At 34.1% G+C, this 19,556-nt stretch overlaps 2 protein-coding genes across 2 annotated transcripts; one reads left to right on the forward strand and one right to left on the reverse strand.

Annotated features, from left to right (window-relative positions):
- Positions 1–1,144: 1,144 nt before the first annotated feature.
- On the reverse strand, positions 1,145–4,763 carry LOC139866450 (uncharacterized). Its single transcript, XM_071854684.1, has 4 exons — positions 4,385–4,763; positions 2,554–4,289; positions 1,585–2,461; positions 1,145–1,508 (listed from the first exon to the last, which is right to left on the reverse strand). The coding sequence occupies exons 1-4, from the start codon at positions 4,458–4,460 to the stop codon at positions 1,336–1,338; spliced, it is 2,862 nt and encodes a 953-aa protein (XP_071710785.1). The 5' UTR covers positions 4,461–4,763; the 3' UTR covers positions 1,145–1,335.
- Positions 4,764–5,442: 679 nt separating this feature from the next.
- LOC139867204 (protein SPA, chloroplastic) lies at positions 5,443–7,203 on the forward strand. Its single transcript, XM_071855537.1, has 5 exons — positions 5,443–5,661; positions 5,788–5,871; positions 6,389–6,440; positions 6,618–6,774; positions 6,999–7,203. Exons 1-5 carry the CDS (start codon positions 5,500–5,502, stop codon positions 7,018–7,020), a joined length of 477 nt encoding a protein of 158 aa, XP_071711638.1. The 5' UTR covers positions 5,443–5,499; the 3' UTR covers positions 7,021–7,203.
- The last annotated feature ends 12,353 nt before the right edge of the window (positions 7,204–19,556 follow it).

A 19,556-nucleotide genomic window follows, 5' to 3' on the forward strand; every position in this document is an offset into this window, starting at 1 on the left:
GTTACGATGGTCAATGGCTTTAATATAAAGCTATTAGAAAGTACTACTTCATTTTGAGAAACATAATGTCACAAAATGACATCGTGAATTGATAAATGCGTCATAGGAATTGACTTTATTAGAAATTAGAAAAAATAGGTTAACAAATGAAAACAAGTCAAATTGCATCCCGAAAAGTTAAAAACTCTATTATATGTAACTTTTTGTTGGACTTTTTTGCTCAGTTGGTCCCTCTATTATACCCCAAATCGCTGGTTTGGTCCCTCAGTTTTTAATTTGGCAATCAGAGTCCCTTTATTATTTTAATTTTGCAATTGGAGTCCCTCCGTCAACTGGACATCCAAATCGAACGTTAACTATCATCATGTGAGTTACACGTGATGGGTATTATCGGAATTAAATTTTTTTTTTTTGGTATTTAATAACGCCAACGGGTAAGGTCTCCACTTTCATCCTCCGCTTTTCACTCTCTTCTCACTTGAAACCCTAATTCATTTACATAACGTATTAATCAGAAATTGGAGCTACAAATCGATAACAATGGAATGCTGGTGTGGTCGACCTTGTGTAATTCGAATATCTGGCACTGAATCTAACCCTGGACGTCGATTCTATACATGTGAAAAAAAGGTAAGATTGTTTATGTTGTTTCGAATTTTATGAAATAATTAACAAGATGTTAGCATTTCCTGTTTATGTTGTTGCTCAGATCACTAGGTGCGACTTCTTTGCTTGGTATGATCCTCCAAATACAATCAATGCCCTAGCTACACTTATGAATGCCAAAATGGAAGTGGATGAAAAGCTCAAAGATGCAGAAAAAAGAGGGACGAATTGGAAGATGATGTGTATATTTAGCTGGATTGTGTTTGGTATTTATTTTTTTAGTCATTGAAATTGTGGTGTATGTATGATGTACTTTGTAAAATGGTAATGGTAATGGAATGAAGGTTGTTTTGTTAAATTTTGCATCTGTTTTATATGTGTATCAGTAACCTTACAACACAAGACAATGACTCCAAGTGTAGACAATAAATTGTAACCAAAGTCATACAGTGTAACCAAAAACACAAGACAATACATTGTAACTAAAGTGAAATGACAAACATACAGACAATACATTGTAACTAAAGTGAAATGACAAACATACAAGCATTACCAAATGTCATAGATTCCAAAAGTCAACATAAGTACGTAGTACCAGTTACCAAATGTGCTTAAACTTACCAAAAGACAACAACACACCTTAATAAAATACAAACATTGTACCAAGTCACATAACAAGTTTTAAGTAGACATAAAACACATGATTAAAACACAAACCACCACCAACATTCACTTCTTCTTCTTCCCTTTTCCAACTACCATTGTCTTCTTTGAAGATAGCTTAACTTTCACTGTCTTTTTTGTCCACTTGTTATCCACATTCCCACTTCTTTTCTTCTCACCTGTACAAGTACTCTTATTGTGTCCATAAGTACCACATGTGCCACACTTCTTTAGCTTGCCTATAAATATTAACAAAATAAATACCATATTAATTGAAATGGTACTAGATGTAATTAATAAATAAAATGAGCATACCTTTTGAGCTAAGTTTACCACTATCACCAATGACATCAACTTCATTTTTGGACAACCTTCTTTTCTTTTTTGGACGACCAGGTGTGGAAATAGTCTTTGGTGATACCAGAGTGAACATGCCTTCTGCCTTTGGCCATAAGCTTCTCCCATTCAATGGCTCAATGGTGTATTGGTAAGTTTTGATCCATGTATCTAACAAATACACTGGATGAACCCATGTTTCTGGTTCACCAGTTTCCAAACCATTTTCACTCATGTTATAAAACACTGCAATTGCATGCTTACAAGGTATCCCTGTTAGTTCCCACTTTCTACAAGCACATGATCTAGTCTCCATATCCACAACATATTGATTAACTTTTCCACTCACTTGGTACCTTTGATCTCCACCCCATAAGACAGTACACTGGTGAGCCTCAGATTTGATTTTGTCAAACAATTTGGTGGCTGCAGGTGTTAAAGGGCCATTAGTCTTGGAAATGTTTTTCTTTACATTAACAATTCTCTTCATGCAATACTCTCGGATGTATTCTAAAGCTGTAACTATGGGTTTGTCACGTGCATCAACTAACCATCTGTTGAAACACTCACACATGTTACTGAGCAACACATCTGATACAGCCCTTCCTGTAAAATGACTCCTTGCCCACTGATGGGCAGGAATTTTAGCTAACCAAACAAAAGCTTCATTATCAAACTCCTTCAATTGTTGCATAGCCTGCTCAAACTCAGGAACTGTTGTTACACTAGCACATCTCCACAAGTGATTCTTATAAGCAACACCCCTGAAATCCCCTTTCATATTCCCATGAATATGTCTAAGGCAATGTCTATGCTCAGCACAAGGAAACACATTTGTAACAGCTTGTATTAAACCCTAACAGCATAAAACAATAAAAGTTAAAGTAACTAACCATTAACAAATGTAATGTAATTAAATTAAATATGAATTAAACAAGTAATTTTTACCTTTTGCCTGTCACTGATAAAAGTAAAGTTAGAATTGGTAGACAAGTCAAGATCTTGACCCAAGCACTCTAAGAACCAAGTCCAGGATGAACCACACTCTTGTTCAACAATGGCATATGCTACAGGATATATGCCATTGTTTGAATCAACCCCTACAGCACTCAAAATACAACCAGTTGCAGGTTGTTTCATAAAAGCACCATCCAACCCAAGTAGATCTCTACCTATTGCTTTAAAACCCTTCTTCAATGGTCCCAAACAAATGTAAATTCTCTTGAAAACCCTAGTTTCAGACTTTAGGGTTCCTGGCTCAACCTCAAACTTAACAGTAGTATCAACATTACCTCTCTTTAATTCACAAACATAATCTCTGAGCTCAGCATACTGAGATTTATAATCCCCTTGAATCATCTTTGTTGCCTTTCTCACAGCACGATATGCTTTATGCTCACTGATGATTAATTCAGTTTCTGTTTCCAAATATGATCTGACAGCTTTAATTGGTATCTTTGGATTCTTTTGAATTTGAGGTACCAACCGATTTGATAAAAATTGGTAAGTGCAGAATTTTAGTATTCTTGCAGGTTGACATTCATGTTGGTGTCTGTAGGTTCTAACCTCCCATTCTTCACTATCTTTTTCTTTGGATACCAACAACACCCACTCACAAACAATGTGTAATTCCCTTTTTGCCCATTTGTTAGTCTTCCCACTACAAGATTCCCCTGCTTTTTTAATTTGACTAGTCACTTTCTCTTTACTCTTCCCAACTACACCACCTTTAACTCTTAATTTACTGGGCCCCACATCACATTTTGTCTTCTTTGACAAATCACTTTGACTAACTATCTCACCACCTTTTGAATTTATACACAACCCTTCACATTTAACCCTAATTCTTCTTTTGTCATTCTTAACAATAACTAGCTTTCTCCTAGTTTCAATAGCATGCATTCTCACAGCTTGCCTAACCTCTGATTTACTTTCAAACTTTTGTCCAAGATAGAAGATAGTTTTTCCCACTTGAACACTACCTTCAACCTCCTTTTTATGATTACGAATTCTCTTCTTCCTTACCCCTTCTTCATCACTTTGAGAATCATAGCTTTCAAAACCATCATTGTTCAACACTTCCAATTCTGTACCCTCAATATTGACCTCATCATCTTCAAATGAGTTACAGCCATTTCCCATAAACTCTACATTCTTATCAATGTTAAAATTAAAATCTTTCATCTCTACATGAACATCCAAAATCTCATTTTCATCATCAACAATGTAATCACTATCCTCAGAGTCACTACCTTCACTGTTATCACCCTCTACTAAGCTCCCATCACTGTGAACACCACCAACTACTAAGTTATCATTATTAATTTGTTCTGACCATAACCTCTTCCCTTTCATATCCTCATGTTCAGCATACACATCAATTTGCCTATAAATCACATCACCATCTTCTAGACAACTAAGCAAATAGTCCCTATGTTCATTATCATTTAAAAGATTTAACCCAGTATCCATGTTTGTATTGGGTTTAAGAAAACGATATACCACAGACCTGGTGGGATCATAACCTAATTCTTGCATGACTGAATCCAGTTGTCCTAAACAAAACTTTTCAATGTCAAAACAATCAATGTAATCAATTTTACCTTCTGTGTACACAACTTCACTACCCATTCTAAAATATCCACCATGATGTAACACAATCGTGAACAAATCAGGGTATACATCTGAAAAATGTGTAAAAAATTAAAGTTAACAAAACAATTACCTAATAATATTTAGGGTTCCACAGAATTATGAGCTTTGGGTGCATAAAACATACCGTATAATTGGTCGATAGCCTTTTGATCAGTTTCTGATGTACGAATAGTCCATGAATCATCCATTGAATCATCCATTGATAATCAATTTTGCTTTTAGGTTTTACTTCGTGGTTAACACTATTTGGAGGGATGAGTGTGAAAATCGGTGGATAATAGTGGGGGACCATACCCGTTTGGGTTTATTCAGTACCAAGAATTAAAATTAATTCCGATATTACCCATCACGTGTAACTCACGTGATGGGAGTTAACGTTCGATTTGGATGTCCGTTAGACGGAAGACTCCAATTGCAAAATTAAAATAATAAAGGGACTCTGATTGCCAAATTAAAAACTGAGGGACCAAACCAGCGATTTGGGGTATAATAGAGGGACCAACTGAGCAAAAAAGTCCTTTATTATGTTGTGATTGTAATGTTCGTTAGTGCATTCCTAGTGTTGCAGATTATGGGGAGGACACTTACGTTTGCAAACTTCGACATACATTTTGGGGGATGATATAGGGCAACATAGACAAGTTTGAACTTTATTACGTTATAAATCTATTGTGACAAAAAATGGTTGATAGCTGGCAACCCTACCGGCTCAATCGGCTGATATACATAACGTGAGGGTATACTTGATTTACTTGGTGGTTGTCGTTTTGACCTTTTTCTTATTGTGCCAAAGATACACTCACTCATTACCAATTGAGTTACGATGGTCAATGGCTTTAATATAAAGCTATTAGAAAGTACTACTTCATTTTGAGAAACATAATGTCACAAAATGACATCGTGAATTGATAAATGCGTCATAGGAATTGACTTTATTAGAAATTAGAAAAAATAGGTTAACAAATGAAAACAAGTCAAATTGCATCCCGAAAAGTTAAAAACTCTATTATATGTAACTTTTTGTTGAAAGTATACTCGATAAAACTCAATAATCTCTTGAAATCACATGATCCAAAAAACAAACTTTTTATGAACGCAACTTCTGGTTGAAAATTGCTGTGGCCCCACATGATCCAAACTCCCTCCAATGTTTGATTGCAGACAACAGATTCTGCAGTCTCACTTGTTTTTTTGAGATAGATATACAGATAGAGATAGAACGCACAAAATTCACCAAAAATGTCATCTGCAACATCACTTCGGTCACCATTTCTTTCACCTCCTGCATCAACTTCTGCTTTGAAGCTTTCTTCATCTTCACATATCCATTTGCTTTCATACAAATGGTCAAGAAGTCAACGTTATCCACACCTCATCAAAGCTGAACTTGACCAAAACACGGTTTGTTTCTATTTTCAATGTCAAAACATCATTAATTATATGTTTGGCTTAGTATCCTTTGTTAAGTAGCTAAGTAATTAGTTATGTTTTGTTTCATATGAAAATTTTGTCGTTTGTGGTTGGTAGGTGGTGGCTGTAGCAGTTGGAGTTATTAGTGTTGCAGCTGGACTTGGCATTCCCATTTTCTACGAATCGCAGATTGATAATGCCGTATGACATTTTATATATAGTTCTTTTTCTCTTTTTCTCATTTTGTTTGTGGATAGTTTTGAAGATTTATCGTGTTAGTTTGGACTAATTAATCAAAATGTGGTAAGAAAGAATATTGGCATTGTAGATTAAATTCAGCCTGCGTAATTAGTTACTTAAATCTAGTGGTTTGGGTCATGATATTTTCGCAATAGGTCTCAAGTTCTATCCGGACTAGCAGCCTATCTTAAAGTGATGAAGAAAAATGGTCGAAAATGGTCACGGATACCCCGGTTAGGTAGCATACATTGAGTAATAATAGTAAAAATACTCACCTTCCCCGGGCAGACTGAACAGGAAAAATCTTATTTGTATATTTGCTTACTATTTAGAATAAAATGAATAATGATACTAGTAAAAAAATGGAATATGATACTGTTGCTAGATGCGATAGGAAACCAAATTGATCAGGAAATTGAATTATATAGCAAACTAGTATTGCATATACTTTTTTTAAAAAGAAATGTATGTACTGCAGGCAAAACGAGATAACACGCAGCCATGCTTCCCCTGCAGTGGAACCGGAGCACGTAAGTCACTATCTTATACGTATAAATGTGGTTTATAGACTATCTGTGTATGGTACAGATGCGAAGCAAAACTGGTATTGTATAGTTTACATCATAATCATAAGGAAACAATCGAAATCGAACGTATGACCTCCAACAACTAACTGGCTTTTAAATGTCGAAATTCTATTGTTTCAGAATCGTGCAGATTTTGCACAGGAAGTGGTAATGTAACTGTCGAGCTTGGAGGCGGAGAAAAAGAAGTGTCGAGATGCATCAATTGTGACGGTGCTGGTTCTTTGACTTGTACCACTTGTCAAGGCAGTGGGATTCAACCTAGATACCTTGACCGAAGGTACTAACCTCAAATTCGTATCTATCTGATTGTCAATATGGGTGGTTTTTTATGGGTCAAAACAGTCGGATTGGGTTGAGCTGACCCACAGATACTTTTTTATCTAAAAAAGTTACTATTCTGCCTCATTTTTTTACTCCATCCAAAACATAGGTCTAAATAACATTATTAAATTTTAATAACTTTGCATTATAACTCATGAATTGTGTGATTTGGGTCGCCAGGGAATTCAAGGATGACGACTAGACCAAGAGTTTTTGAGGTATCATTATCAGAGGGTTACTCATCTACTGTAAAGATGCACGAACATCTTAATATGAAGAATATTTCCGTTACCTACAAACAACATTGATATTGATATACTTTTTGTAAATGTTTATAACTTGTTCCATTGTTGTTGAGCTAATAAATACCGTTTCAAGTTTTCAATATCTTCACATTATGTGTATAACAGCAACAAGTTGTTCACTTGATATATCTGAGTTAACACTAGGTGCGTATACCAACCATATTCATCTGGTTGTAAATAGTAGTAACGGTGAAGTGATGTGGCAGCTTACCACCAGTGCATTTTGACATTTTCGTACCTTTTATGGGGTTAAGAGAAAGGGTTTGATAAAAGACATGTGTCACGAAGTGATTGGTTGTTTGGGTGATCCATTCTTCACTAGGCTACTTCGTTATTGTAAGACTTAAAACACACTCACAAAAGGGTAAGATTTTTTATTTTTCTCATTGAACAATATGATAATGCCATTTGCCTTAATTTGCATTAACTTGTGTGTTTGTGTTTTTATATGGATTAGTATCATCTTATTATATTTCAATATATTGAATAGAATATAGATACAGTAGTTCATAACATTATGATATCATTGGTAAATGGTAGATATATACACTAAATAATATACATCCTCTGTACCAAATATTACTGGTTCTATTGGGTTAGTGTTAAGTAGGAGATTTAGCCCTCTATCGAGAGGGAAGAGGGAAGCAAGGTGACTGCTCGTTGCTTTCTGGTGTGAAAGTCCAACCAAGATCGGATATAACTAGCTTTCCGCGAAATCTATTTCAGTTGAGCGTATGATGTCGTTGGCCTGAGGTAGCGCGCACTCATAAATTTTCACATAGATTTTTGTTTGTTCTAATATAAGTGTCCATTGTGAAAATGTGGTAATCAACTTTACCTTTTTACTTTTATTTACAATTTTTTCACCAACTCTACACCTAAAGTAAATAATCAATATTAAAATTTAACTTTTGTCATGAGAAATCTTTGACTCCCTCTCCCTCAGTTTTGACGCCCCACATTATGAGGTCAAACATTACCAAGTCAGATTTTAACGCCTATTTGATGCCCCGTAATGTGTGGTCTAACAACCACGGACTACTTAAACATGTCTTACTCAACCAGCTTAAAACACACTATGACTCACACTCATACATCTTTTTATATAAAGATATCGGGGTTTGTAAGAAACACGGGCAATGTTTTTTTGATGGCAATGAACCCCTATCAATGAACATTTTGGCTCCCATAGCCAGGGGCGGAGGGAGTGGGGTAGCCAAGGGAGGCTGTGTCACCCCCAACAACATTAATCAACCCAATATATATACTTGGTATTTGTTATTCATGCCCATAAAATTAACTAATCTCCTTTATTCAAGCCCATAAAATTAACAAGCTTCCCTTATTCAAGCCTATAAAATTATTAATCATCTACATTCCAATACATGCAATATGATTCTATTTAATTTATTTAAATATAGAAGTTACCTTTGCCCCCGGTGGATTTTTTTATTTACCCAAACCTACATATTTTGCTTCAAAAACCTTCAAATTTACCCAAAAATCTCCAAATTTTGTCCCAAAACTTTCAAATTTTTCCCACAAATCTTCAGTTTTGCCCCAAAACCTCCATAATTTGCCTAAAAACCTCTATTTTTGTCCCAAAACCTTTATATTTTGCCCCAAAACCTCCATATTTTGCCTAAAAAAATTGTTATGGTTTTAAAAATTATTTTGGCCCCGGTGAAAAAAATCCTGGTTCTGCCACTGTGCGTGAGCCTCCCCCATTAGGAAATCCTGGCTCCGCCCCTGCCCATAGCAGGAAAACCTCGGATATCTGAAATGAAATTCAGACGTCACCCTGATGTCGATGTCAAGTAAAACACCTACCACTAAAATTTTCTGACTAGGTTTAAATGCACATTGCTAAAGATTGAATTCGAGATCTACAACCAAGTGATAACAGAGGCAAATTAGGGAAGAAGGAAATGGGAAACTAGAGGAGACATGAGTTCTGATTTTGAGACAGAGAGAGTTAAAATATAGTTTTCAAAATACGTATACAATAATTTGAAATAATTAATGCCTTCCGTAACAAATTTAATGAATAAACTTGGTGAATGAAAGTTAACCTAAACAACCATTTGTGTAACAAGTATTAAAATAAACAATTATTAATATGTTAAAAAAACCTTAAATAATGAAATTATTAGTATTAGTTAGTAATTTCAATACAAGAAAAAACTAGGGCTGTAAACGAGCCGAGTCTAGCTCGAGCTCGGCTCGTTTAAATTTCATCGGGCTCTAGCTCGAGCTTGGCTCGGTTCAAGACTAATAGTTTAATCTCGAACTCGGCACGTTTAATATTTTACAAACTCGAGCTCGGCTCGAACTCGACACGTTAATTAAATAATCTTTTTTTTCTCTTCTTTATAGTATTAATTAATTACATTATATTATAAATTCATTGTTTTTTGTAAATTCTATTAACATATAATAAGATTTACTATTATTCTTTCAACTATTGTTGGTGCATGAATCCCCAGCCGTAGCTTATTTCTTACGTTTAATACATTCGGTTATGTAATAATGTTTACTCTTGACTATTGATTACATTTGTGATTGTGCGTACTTAATTTATTAAATGATCAATATGTTAAACTGCACACAGTCGACCGAGTGTGTATAGACACTCGACCGACTGTGTTAGTCAGACGACCGAGTGTACACAGACACTCGACCGAGTGTGTCTGTGTTCACTATATATACGGGTTTAGACTTCTTTGATGAGGTTACTCGTCCCATTCACCCTAAGTCGTAGGTTTTCGTCTCCAGAGAACCCTAACACCATATACCACCGAAATATATCATCTAGGAGTCGATCTAATCTAGGTTTTGCTCTAGGTTTGACCAATTCGATCCCAAAACGACCCATATTTCGGTTTAACCCTATTCTAGTGTATTACACCTCTAGTTTAGAGTCCAAGCGACCTAAGATCCTAAGAATAAACGTCTACGAAGTGGTATCAGAGCTGGAGTCTTTGGTTTTGCTTGATCAAATAGTTTTTGGATCAAAAAAATTGGTGTTTTTGGGTTTTATTCAATTAACCAGCTTTTCTACGTTATTATTGGTGTTTTTATTGGCAAAAGGTTTTTCTGGAGTCATCACTATTGTTGTCTACGTGTTGGTTTTGTGTTTTTCATCCATAATCGATTGCAAAATCGATTTTTGTCTAGAAAACCCTAATAGTCGACCTGATACTGTCAAGAACACACTCGGTCGTGTGTGTACTGACAACCGACCGAGTGAGTCTTTAGATCGACCGTGTGAGTAGTTAAACCGACCGTGTGAGTTTTACCAGAGCCGTATTAGTTTCCAAAAGTCAGTCGGCCGTATGAGTTAGTCATTCGACCGTGTGAGATAGTGAACCGACCGTGGGAGAAAGACAATCGGCCGTGTGAGTTTGTAATACTCAAGGCTCAGCTTGTAACGAAGTGCTGCCAAAATTTTGTCAGACAATCGACCGTGTGAGTCTTACACACGACCGTGTGTCTCATTCAATCGACCGTGTGTCAAGGACAATCGACCGTGTGAATTTAAACAGCTCATAATTAACTTTAAATTTAATACTTAATTAATTAAAATGTCTGACACAAACGAACAAGTGATGAATAAATACAGTGCATTAGTTATTGCACCCGGACTACAAAAACTATTACTGAATGAAAGTGAATCTGGTTCATCAAATAAAGTACCTAGACTGGACAATCTTAAGAACTTCTTGGACTGGAAAGTTAGGTTTGTTATTTACTTAAACGGTGTCGATTCTAGACTTTGGGAATGTATTGAGAATCCGTATGTATGGCCATGCGGAGCAGATGGTGAACCCAAAGAAACTTCACAGTTTAGTCCCACAGAGTGTGAAAAGTACAATCTTGAGTGTAGATGTTATGCTCAGCTAACCCAAGCTTTGTCAAAGGAGATCTTTCAGCAATTTAAGAACCGAAACAAAACCTCGTATACTATCTGGTTAGCTCTTCAGTCTGCAACAGAAGGTACAGCTACTTACCGTGCGACTAAGGGTAAGGTTTTGAAGGATGAGTGGAGGGTGTTTGCAACTCTTCTATCAGAATCTCTAGGACAGACTTTGGAGAGATATCGATTATTGGTTGTAGAGATGGCAGATGATAATGCTAAAAACGAACATATATTTCATCGCATTATCCCTCAAGAAAGACAAGCTTTTAGTTGCAATTGTTCTATTTACAAGTGATATTCGTTTAAATAATAAAAGGTGAAGACAAAAGACAGATTCGACGAATTGAAGATGCAAACGACCAAAAAGCTCAAAAGTACAAAGTACAATCAAAGTGGTTCAAATTATTGATGAGAAACGTCTCAAAATTACAAGAGTACAAGACGTAAAACGCAAAGTACAAGATATTAAATTATACGAAAGGACGTTCGAAAATCCGGAACCGAGACATGAACCAGCTTTCAACGTACGACGCAACGGATCAGAAATTATAAATTAATTATGTATATAAATATAATATAATATATAATTAATTATATAAATTATATATTTATATTATATTTATAATAAAAACCGTCGGCAGCTTTGGATCCTGGTTTGGTGAGCTGAAATTGTGGGCTCCGCACTCGCTGAGCTCTGAAGAGTAAAATCCACCGCATTCGCGAAGCATAGAATTCTATAAAAGCCCATGCAATTCGACGGTTTTGAGATACCTTTTATATTTTATATATATTTTTCTTTCCCCATTTTTATGTATCAAGTATCACTCCAAATCGTAATCTCAATTTGTAATTTTAATTTTAAGTTAGTGATAATAATAAGGATCGATTAGTCGAATGTTTTAAGGTTTTATAAGTCGAAACTCTGTCCGTGTACCACTACGCTAATAAACACCCACTGTAAGTTATGTTTATGTTATTTTCATTAATGTCTCGTAGCTAAGTTATTATTATGCTTATTTAATGCCGAAGTAATCGTGACGTTTGACTAAAAATATTAAAATTGGGTAATTGGGCTTTGTACCATAATTGGGGTTTGGACAAAAGAACGACACTTGTGGAAATTAGACTATGGGCTATTAATGGGCTTTATATTTGTTTAACTAAATGATAGTTTGTTAATTTTAATATAAAGATTTACAATTGGACATACCTATAAATAACCATATACACTCAATCGGACACGATGGGCGGGATATTTATATGTACGAATAATCGTTCATTTAACCGGACACGGGAATGGATTAATAGTTACTAGAATTATTAAAACAGGGGTGAAATTATGTACAACGACACTTGGCGTAATTGTTAACAAAGTATTAAAACCTTGGATTACACGCAGTCGATATCCTAGTGTAATTATTAAACAAAGTATTAAGACCTTGTTACAGTTTAAGTCCCCAATTAGTTGGAATATTTGACTTCGGGTATAAGGATAATTTGACGAGGACACTCGCACTTTATATTTATGACTGATGGACTGTTATGGACAAAAACCAGACGGACATATTGAATAATCCAGGACAAAGAACAATTAACCCATGGGAATAAACTAAAATCAACACGTCAAACATCATGATTACGGAAGTTTAAATAAGCATAATTCCTTTATTTTCATATTTAATTGCACTTCTAATTATTGCACTTTTATTTATTGTTATTGTATTTAATTGCACCTTTATTTATCGTCATTGTATTTAATTGCACTTTTAATTTTCGTACTCTTTAATTATCGTAATTTTATTTTATCGCACTTTTATTTATCGCAATTTCATTATCGTTATTTACTTTACGCTTTAAATTAAGTCTTTTATTTATTTAATATTTTACATTAGGTTTTAACTGCGACTAAAGTTTTAAAAATCGACAAACCGGTCATTAAACGGTAAAAACCCCCTTTTTATAAAAATAATATTATTTATATATATATTTTTATTTTTACAAATTAAAACTAATATAGCGTTAAGCTTTGTTTAAAAGATTTCTCTGTGGAACGAACCGGACTTACTAAAAACTACACTACTGTACGATTAGGTACACTGCCTATAAGTGTTGTAGCAAGGTTTAGGTATATCCATTCTATAAATAAATAAATATCTTGTGTAAAATTGTATCGTATTTAATAGTTTTTCCTAGTAAAATATAAGCTATTTCATATACACCTCGCATAACATCAAGTAATTTTTGGCGCCGCTGTCGGGGAACAACACTTAACGCCGAAGCGAGACGCTATTATAAAAAAAAAGTAGTTTTTACGTTATTTTTGTAGAAATATATTTACATAAGTTTTAAATATCAAAAATATAAAAACATAAAAAAATATATATATATCTTTAAGTCTTTTAAAAAAAGAAGAAGGTATTTTTAGTTATAAAATACTCATAAGTGATTTTTATTTAAAATATAAGTTTTAGTTATATTATAAAACATTTTTTTAACAGAAAATTAAAAAAATAAAACATAAAAAAAAAAATCCGAACCTGCATAAAAAATTGAACCTTTCTCAGCTGAAACTGAACCCTCCGCGACTCGCGGAGAATTTGAACTGGGTTTATCTGCACTCGCGGAGGTACCCTGACACGCCTGATCAACCCTAGTTTCGCATTTATTATGGTGTATTATTATTTATTATAATTAAACCTTAATTAGGTTTTTAGTATTTTATTATTTAGTTTAGTTTTATTAATTAATTTGTATTTTTAAGTTTAATTAGTTTAAATAAATATATAAATTAATACTTTTATAAAATAAATAATATAAAAATAATATTTTTATAAAAATTATAATTTTATAAACTTTAAGTTTATTTTTATATTTTGTATCTTTTTATTTGTTTTAGCATAATTTTTCTTTTTTTTTTATCGTTCGTACTTAGTTTTAAATATAGTATTTGCCATAGTTATTTTTACTTCTAGATTTTTAGGCTTTGCCGTAAAATACCTTAAGTGCTTTTTCTTTAGACTAAGATTTAGGTGCTTTAGAATTTTGCGACGCTGTTCTAAGTTTTTAGTACCTTTTTAAGTTATTACCATTTGGGATATATTATTTCTTTTAAGCTTTAATATTTTTAGACGCAACTTTTAATTTTTAGTTTTTAGTGCCTTTTTAAGTTTAGACGCGCTACTTTCTTATTTTTATTTTTCGACGCCTATTATTTTTCGCCTTTTTATTTTTCGACGCGCTCTTTTTCTCTCTTATTTCTCGCCATTCTAGTTTTTAGGACTTAGAATTTTCTCTATTTCTTATCTAATATTTCTTTAAATTTCAAACGAAAAATTATTTTAAACAGTTAAATTGATAGACATCAAAATTTTCTGGTTCGTAGTAATAGTTGGATTTGTACGTGGACCGGGTTATTGGAGCCAAACAGTACTCAATTATATTGAGACCAAACGAATCCTGCCCCTCTGCTGCATCTTTTGGCTATTCGAAACTTGGGCAAAATCAGAAAAGTCTATTAATTTGATAACTTATATAATTTTTCTTTCTTTTTAAAAACTAATAGGATATTCAGTGAATGCACCGAGCAAAACGTTCACCACCTTTTGTACGTTCACCACCTGTAACTCGATCAAGACATCTAGCAAATATTATCGCCGTTGATTTTTCTTTAGAATCGTCATCCAGTCGACCAAGTACTCCAATTCAAATTTCCGATAATCCATTTTTTGAACCCGACCTCACAATTGAGAATCCGGAGAATATTCAGGGACGATTTCGAGATCCTGAACCACTAATCTTTCCTCCGGAACCACCAATCATTCAAACAGAGATTGTTGAGGAACCAACCATTAAATCAGAATCCTCTAGTGATTCAGATTCAACGAATTCAATCATGGAAAATCTGAAACCTCTAAGTATGGAAGACCGAATGAGAGCTAAACGCACTGGCCAAGGTCACGCAATTACTCAACCTGACATTAATGCGCCAGATTATGAAATCAAAGGACAAATTCTACATATGGTGACTAATCAATTCCAATTTAGTGGTGCGCCGAAGGAAGATCCAAATGAACATCTTCGTACCTTTAATAGGATCTGCACTCTATTTAAAATAAGAGAAGTTGAAGATGAACAGATATATCTCATGTTATTTCCCTGGACTTTAAAGGGAGAAGCCAAAGATTGGTTAGAATCATTACCTGAAGGGGCGATTGATATATGGGACGTTTTAGTTGAAAAATTTCTTAAACAATTCTTTCCGGCATCTAAAGCCGTAAGACTTCAAGGAGAAATTGTTACGTTCACACAGAAACCAAATGAAACTCTATATGAGGCATGGACCAGATTTGGAAAGTTATTGAGAGGATGTCCGCAACATGGTTTAGACACTTGTCAAATAGTACAAATATTCTACCAAGGATGCGACATCACTACAAGGAAAGACATAGACATAGCAGCTGGTGGTTCCATTATGAAGAAAACAGAAACTGATGCTTATAAAATTATTGATAACACTGCTTCCCACTCACATGAGTGGCACCAAGAAAAAGATATCGTTAGATCATCTAAAGCAGCTAGAGCCGATTCTAGCCATGACTTAGATTCCATTTTTGCAAAGATAGATGCTGTCGAGAGACGAATGGAAAAGATGACTAAGGATATCCACTCAATACGAATTAGTTGTGAGCAGTGTGGAGGACCACATTTGACAAAAGATTGTCTCAGTATTGAACTAACAATGGAACAAAGAGAGAATGTTTCATACGTAAACCAAAGGCCTGAAAATAATTATCAGAATAATTATCAACCGCCAAGACCGATTTACAACCAAAACCAGAATTATAACCGAAATGTTCCATACAACAACCAACAAGGTCCTAGCAATCAACAAGTATCCAATAATACTTACAATCAGCAAAGACCTAATTTTCAAAACAAACCACCACAAACCGATGATAAAAAGCCGAATTTAGAAGATATGATGACGAAGCTAGTTGAATCTCAAACTCAATTTTTCACATCTCAGAAACAAACCAATGAACAAAATGCTCAAGCATTTAGAAATCAACAAGCTTCTATTCAAAATCTGAAACAAGAAGTGAGCAACCTAGAAAGGTTAATAGGTGAAAGAAAATCGGGAAGTCTACCTAGTGATACAAATGCTAACCCCCGGAATGAAACAGCTAAAGCCATTACCACAAGAAGTGGTATTACACTTTAACCACCTGAAATACCTGTAATTTCTGATAAAGCTATTCCTACTCAACAAGAACCACAACCTGAACAAGATAAGGAAAAAGAACCGGTAGTTGAAAAGGTTAATGAAGATAACACAGTTAAGGCTAAACCTTATGTTAAACCATACCAATCACCACTTCCTTACCCGAGTAAAATGAGAAAAGAGAGACTTGAAGCCGAGCAATCCAAATTCTTGGATATGTTTAAACAGATAAATGTAAATCTTCCTTTCATTGATGTAATTTCAGAAATGCCTAGATATGCTAAATTCCTGAAAGATCTAATCACGAATAGAAAGAAAATGGAAGAACTCTCGGCTGTTACTATGAATGCTAATTGTTCTGCAGTGCTGTTGAATAAGATACCAGAAAAATTATCAGATCCAGGAAGTTTCACAATTCCATGTTTTCTGGGTAGTCTTAGTTCAATAGAAGCATTGGCAGACTTAGGTGCTAGTATAAATTTAATGCCGTATTCACTATACGCTAAACTAGACCTTGGAGAATTGAAACTAACAAGAATAAGCATACAAATAGCCTATCGATCAATAAAATATCCTAGAGGGATAATGGAGAACATGCTAGTTAAAGTTGGTACTTTAGTATTTTCAGTAGATTTTGTTGTTTTGGACATGGAAGAATATTCTCAAGTTCCTCTCATATTAGGAGGACCATTCTTAAACACGGCTAAAGCAATGATAGACGTGTTCAGTAAGAAACTGACCCTAAGTATAGAGGACGAGAGTGTTACCTTTTCAGTTGATAGAGCAATGCAACAACCGCAATCTGCAGATGATACATGTTATTATATTCAAAATATAGATTCACATGCAGAATTGTTAGAAGAATTTCCAGAATTACAAGGAACAGGAGAATGTTCTTTAGGAGAAGGTACTGAACCAATTAATGAAACTGAAATGTTAGCTACACTTATGGCTAATGGATATGAACCAACAACAGAAGAAATTCAAATGCTAAAAGAAGAAGACAGATATCGATATAAATCATCGATAGAAGAACCACCGACATTAGAGTTAAAGCCACTTCCAAACCATTTGGAATATGCTTATTTACATGGTGAATCTGAATTACCTGTAATAATATCATCTTCTCTTACTGAAAATGAAAAATCTCAACTTATTTCTGTGTTAAAAGCTCATAAACCAGCCATTGCATGGAAGATTCATGATATTAAAGGAATAAGTCCTTTGTATTGCACACATAAAATCCTTATGGAAGAAGGTCATAAAACGTATGTGCAACGCCAACGAAGACTAAATCCTAATATGCAAGATGTTGTTAAAAAAGAAATTATTAAACTGCTAGATGCAGGTTTAATTTATCCAATCTCTGATAGTCCATGGGTAAGCCCAGTTCAATGCGTACCTAAGAAAGGTGGCATGACTGTCATTACAAATGAGAAAAATGAGCTTATTCCTACCAGGACTGTAACAGGATGGCGTGTTTGTATTGATTATAGAAAATTAAATGAAGCCACCAGAAAAGATGACTTTCCCTTACCTTTTATTGATCAAATGTTGGAAAGATTAGCCGGAAACAGTTACTATTGTTTTCTTGATGGTTTTTCCGGATATTTTCAAATTCTAATAGCACCCGAGGATCAAGAGAAAACCACATTCACGTGCCCTTATGGTACTTTTGCTTACAAACGCATGCCATTTGGACTTTGCAATGCCCCTGCAACCTTTCAAAGGTGCATGATGGCGATTTTTCACGACATGATAGAAGAATGCATGGAAGTTTTCATGGATGACTTTTCAGTTTTCGGTGATACTTTTGAAACACGTCTAGTTAATCTTGAATGAATGCTTATTAGATGTGAACAATCAAATCTAGTTCTTAATTGGGAGAAATGCCATTTCATGGTTAAAGAAGACATCGTTCTTGGACATAAAATTTCAAAGGAAGGAATTGAAGTGGATAGAGCTAAAGTAGATGTAATGGCTAAACTTCCACATCCCACCAATGTTAGAGGAGTTAGGAGTTTTCTAGGGCATGCCGGTTTTTACTGACGTTTCATAAAAGATTTTTCTAAAATTGCCACTCCTATGAATAAACTCCTAGAAAAGGATGCTTCATTCATCTTTTCAGATGAATGCATCAAATCTTTTAATATTCTTAAAGAGAAACTCACTAATGCGCCGATCATGATAACACCAAATTGGAATCTGTAGTGACCCGAACTTTTCCATGTTTATATAAATTAATTAAGATTGATATTTACATGATTAAATGTTTCCAACATGTTAAGTAATCAAACTTGTTAAGACTTGATTAATTGAAATATGTTTCATATAGACAATTGACCACCCAAGTTGACCGGTGATTCACGAACGTTAAAACTTGTAAAAAAAACTATATGATGACATATATATGGTTATATATATAGTTAACATGATATTATGATAAGTAAACATATCATTAATTATATTAACAATGAACTACATATGTAAAAACAAGACTACTAACTTAATGATTTTGAAACGAGACATATATGTAACGTTTATCGTTGTAACGACATTTAATGTATATATATCATATTAAGAGATATTCGTACATCATAATATCATGATAATATAATAATTTAAAATCTCTTTTGTTATTATAAACATTGGGTTAACAACATTTAACAAGATCGTTAACCTAAAGGTTTCAAAACAACACTTACATGTAACGACTAACGATGACTTAACGACTCAGTTAAAATGTATATACATGTAGTGTTTTAATATGTATTTATACACTTTTGAAAGACTTCAATACACTTATCAAAATACTTCTACTTAACAAAAATGCTTACAATTACATTCTCGTTCAGTTTCATCAACAATTCTACTCGTATGCACCCGTATTCGTACTCGTACAATACACAGCTTTTAGATGTATGTACTATTGGTATATACACTCCAATGATCAGCTCTTAGCAGCCCATGTGAGTCACCTAACACATGTGGGAACCATCATTTGGCAACTAGCATGAAATATCTCATAAAATTACAAAAATATGAGTAATCATTCATGACTTATTTACATGAAAACAAAATTACATATCCTTTATATCTAATCCATACACCAACGACCAAAAACACCTACAAACACTTTCATTCTTCAATTTTCTTCATCTAATTGAACTCTCTCAAGTTCTATCTTCAAGTTCTAAGTGTTCTTCATAAATTCCAAAAGTTCTAGTTTCATAAAATCAAGAATACTTTCAAGTTTGCTAGCTCACTTCCAATCTTGTAAGGTGATCATCCAA

This window comes from Rutidosis leptorrhynchoides, chromosome 9, assembly GCF_046630445.1.
Source record: "Rutidosis leptorrhynchoides isolate AG116_Rl617_1_P2 chromosome 9, CSIRO_AGI_Rlap_v1, whole genome shotgun sequence".
Classification (NCBI taxonomy): Eukaryota; Viridiplantae; Streptophyta; class Magnoliopsida; order Asterales; family Asteraceae; genus Rutidosis; species Rutidosis leptorrhynchoides.